Here is a 4,454-nt window from a genome sequence, read left to right on the forward strand (position 1 = left end):
TATGTTGAGGTAGGTTCCCTCTATGCCCACTTTCTGGAGAGTTTTTATCATAAATGAGTGTTGAATTTTGTCAAAAGATTTTTCTGCATCTATTGAGATGATCATATGGTTTTTCTTCTTCAACTTGTTAATATGGTGTATCACATTGATTGATTTGCATATACTGAGGAATTCTTGCATCCCTGGGATAAATCTCACTGGACTATGGTGTATGATCCTTTTAATGTGTTGTTGGATTCTGTTTGCTAGTATTTATTGAGGATTTTTGCATCTATATTCATCAGTGATATTGGTCTGTCATTTTCTTTTTTTGTAGTATCTTTGTCTGGTTTTGGTATCAGCGTGGTGGTGGCCTCATAGAATGAGTATGGGAGTCTTCCTTCCTCTGCAACTTTTGGAAGAGTTTGAGAAGGATGGGTGTTAACTCTTCTCTAAATGTTTGATAGAATTCACATATGAAGCCATCTAATCCTGGGCTTTTGTTTGTTGGAAGATTTTTAATCACAGTCTCAATTTCAGCTTGTGATTGGTGTGTTTATATTTTCTATTTCTTCCTGGTTCAGTCTTGGAAGGTTGTGCTTTTCTAAGAATTTGTTCATTTCTTCGAGGTTGTCCATTTTATTGGCATAGAGTTGCTTGTAGTAGTCTCTTAGGATGCTTTGTATTTCTGCAGTGTCTGTTGTAACTTCTCCTTTTTCATTTCTAATTTTATTGATTTTTTTCTTGATGAGTCTGGCTAATGGTTTAGCAATTTTGTTTATCTTCTTAAAGAACTAGCTTTTAGTTTTATTGATCTTTACTATTTTTTTTGTTTGTTTGTTTCTATTTCATTTATTCCTGCTCTCATCTTTATGATTTCTTTCCTTCCTCTAACTTTGGGTTTTGTTTGTTCTTCTTTCTCTAGTTCCTTTAGGTGTAAGGTTAGATTGTTTGTTTGAGATTTTTCTTGTTTCTTGAGGTGGGCTTTATAGGTATAAACTTCCCTCTTAGAACTGCTTTTGCTGCATCCCATCGGTTTTGGATCGTCGTGTTTTCATTGTCACTTGTCTTTAGGTATTTTTTTATTTCCTCTTTGATTTCTTCAGTGATTTCTTGGTTATTTAGTAACGTATTGTTTAGCCTTCATGTGTTTCTGTTTTTTACATGTTTCCCCCTGTAATTCATTTCTAATTTCATAGCGTTGTGGTCAGAAAAGATGCTTGATATGATTTCAATTTTCTTAAATTTACTGAGGCTTGATTTGTAACCCAAGATGTGATCTATCCTGGAGAATGTTCCATGCACACTTGAGAAGAAAGTGTAATCTGCTGTTTTTGGATGGAATGTCCTATAAATATCAATTCAATCTATCAGGTCTATTGTGTCATTTAAAGCTTGTGTTTCCTTATTAATTTTCTGTTTGGATGATCTGTCCATTGGCGTAAGTGAGGTGTTAAAGTCCCCCACTATTATGGTGTTACTGTTGATTTCCTCTTTTATAGCTGTTAGCAGTTGCCTTATGTATTGAGGTGCTCCTATGTTGGGTGCATATATATTTATAATTGTTATATCTTCTTCTTGGAATGATCCCTTGATCATTATGTAGTGTCCTTCCTTGTCTCTTGTAACATTCTTTACTTTAAAGTCTATTTGATCTGATATGAGTATTGCTACTTCAGCTTTCTTTTGATTTCCATTTGCATGGAATATCTTTTTCCATTCCCTCACTTTCAGTCTGAATGTGTCCCTAGGTCTGAAGTGGGTCTCTTGTAGACAGCATATAGATGGGTCTTGTTTTTGTATCCATTCAGCAAGTCTGTGTCTTTTGGTTGGAGCATTTAATCCATTCACGTTTAAGGTAATTATTGATATGTATGTTCCTATGACCATTTTCTTAATTGTTTTGGGTTTTTTTTTGTAGGTCCTTTTATTCTCTTGTGTTTCCCACTTAGAGAAGTTCCATTAGCATTTGTTGTAGAGCTGGTTTGGTGGTGCTGAATTCTCTTAGCTTTTGCTTGTCTGTAAAGCTTTTGATTTCTCCATCGAATCTGAATGAGATCCTTGCTGGTAGAGTAATCTTGGTTGTAGGTTCTTCCCTTTCATCACTTTAAGTATATCATGCCACTCCCTTCTGGCTTGTACAGTTTCTGCTGAGAAATCAGCTGTTAACCTTACGGGAGTTCCCTTGTATGTTTTTTTTTTTTTTTTCCTTTTTAGAAATGAGCATTATTTTCAATGCTCTTTAGTTCTAAGAGCCTGTATAATTATTTTTTCCTCCCACCAGGTTAACTGCAAGTTAGGATTTCAAAAACCACAACAAACAAATCAAACACCTATAGGATCCGGGCACTGATCACCCAAGTGTCATGTTGGCAATTAAACCAGGACTCCCTTTCAAAGAAGCTTCTATGCAAAATGCTGTATTTCCTCCAATGAGGCTTGTTTTTCAACCTTGAAATCATCCACTTGAAAAGCAGACCCCAAAACCCAAGCTTTCAGAACTGGGTCCCAATATCACCACATAAATCACTCTCATTCTAAAAACTATACAATTAATGGGCCCAAAAGTTACTTTAATAGAGGGCTTCAAGGCAAGCCAAAGTTTCTTATAAAACCCCCATCCACCCTGCCAACTGCTCTGCACCTCTGTTCCACAGGAACCCATAACACTTCACCCTTCAAGTCCTGGGGACAACCTCAGCAGCATGGAGTGGCCAAGCAGAGCCCATTGGGATAGGGAATGAATTTGGACACAGACGCAACAACAATGAACTTGTTCATTCCTCACAAATGTAGTCAAATGAGGGGCTGCATCAAACTTAAAAGCCAACTTTTCTGCTTCAGATTCCTGGATACAAAAGATTTTTAAAAATCTGTATAATTTGAACCAAAAAAATGATGGTTATTAAAAATAAACCAAGAAATACCCAGAAATGGGTTTCCTGTGAAAGTTTGGTAGAAGAGGGATTCCGATCTGATTAAACAATCTAGACACCACAGCCCCTCATATAAACACCCTTCAAACTCTTTTAAGTAGACAGCATTTCAAGGCAGAGGTCAAAATGAAAATATCTTTGAAAAGACAACAGTGACGTGGCTGGGAAACTGTGTTCATCTTGGCAAACATTTTTTCCACCCACCACAAGCTTGGACTTTCTGGGAAGGTCACTGCTTTTCTGGTCAGAAACATTCTTGAAGTCGTCAGGATGGAGGAAGAGACACTCTGTGAAGGTGTGTTTCCGGTTCTGTACCTGGAGCTCAGGAGCCAAAGAGCACGATCATGCAGAACATCATGAAGACATTCCATAGGGCAATGAAGGTTCGAAAATATCTGAGGCTCAGCAAGAACTCCTGGATGTTGTCACCTGTGCTGGGCTCCCTCGACTCCTCCTCAAAGCCTTGCGTGTCCTTCTTTTTCAGCTTAAAGTTGAGCACTGCCCCGGCGTTCATCAACAGCATCCCAAACAGCAGGATGTCCCCGATCATTGTTACTGCCGGAGCATCCATCAGAACAGGAAGCCCTTTGTATGTTATTTGTCATTTTTCCCTTGCTGCTTTCAAGAATTTTTCTTTGTCTTTAATTTTTGCCAGTTTGATTTCTATGTGTCTCGGCGTGTTTCTCCTTGGGTTTATCCTGTATGGGACTCTCTGTGCTTCCTGGACTTGCATAGCTATTTCCTTTCCCATGTTAGGGAAGTTTTCGACTATAATCTCTTCAAATATTTTCTCGGGTCCTTTCTCTCTCTCTTCTCCTTCTGCGACCCCTATAATGTGAATGTTGTTGTGTTTAATGTTGTCCTAGATGTCTCTTAGGCTGTCTTCATTTCTTTTCATTCTTTTTTCTTTATTCTGTTCCACAGCAGTGAATTCCACCATTCTGTCTTCCAGGTCACTTATCCATTCTTCTGCCTCAGTTATTCTGCTATTGATTCCTTCCAGTGTAGTTTTAATTTCAGTTATTGTAGTGTTCATCTCTGTTTGTTTGTACTTTAATTGTTTGTACTTTAATTCTTCTAGGTCTTTGTTAAACATTTCTTGCATCTTCTCGATCTTTGCCTCCATTCTTTGTCCAGGGTCTTGGATCATCTTCACTATCAGTATTCTGAATTATTTTTCTGGAAGGTTGCCTATCTCCATTTCATTTAGTTGTTTTTCTGGGGTTTTATCTTGTTCATTCATCTGGTACATAGCCCTCTGCTTTTTCATCTTGTCTATCTTCCTGTGAATGTGGTTTTTGTTCCACAGGCTGCAGGATTGTAGTTCTTCTTGCTTCTGCTGTCTGCCCTCTGGTGGATGAGGCTATCTAAGAGGATTGAGCACGTTTCCTGATGGAGGGACTGGTGGTGGGTGTTACTCTGGTGGGCAGAGCTCAGTAAAGCTTTAATCTGCTTGTCTGCTGATGGGTGGGGCTGGGTTCCCTCCCTGTTGGTTGTTTGGCCTGAGGCAACCCAACACTGGAGCCTAGCTGGGCTCTT

The 4,454-nt window shown here is 38.6% G+C and overlaps 1 protein-coding gene across 1 annotated transcript; it reads right to left on the reverse strand.

Moving 5' to 3' along the window:
- Positions 1–3,206: 3,206 nt before the first annotated feature.
- LOC309822047 (small integral membrane protein 7-like) lies at positions 3,207–3,486 on the reverse strand (the record flags this gene model as incomplete). Its single annotated transcript, XM_082653670.1, has 1 exon — positions 3,207–3,486. The coding sequence occupies one exon, from the start codon at positions 3,484–3,486 to the stop codon at positions 3,238–3,240; it is 249 nt and encodes an 82-aa protein (XP_082509796.1). The 3' UTR covers positions 3,207–3,237.
- Positions 3,487–4,454: the final 968 nt, after the last annotated feature.

This window comes from Grampus griseus (genome assembly GCF_964374135.1).
Source record: "Grampus griseus genome assembly, chromosome: 4".
NCBI lineage: Eukaryota > Metazoa > Chordata > Mammalia > Artiodactyla > Delphinidae > Grampus > Grampus griseus.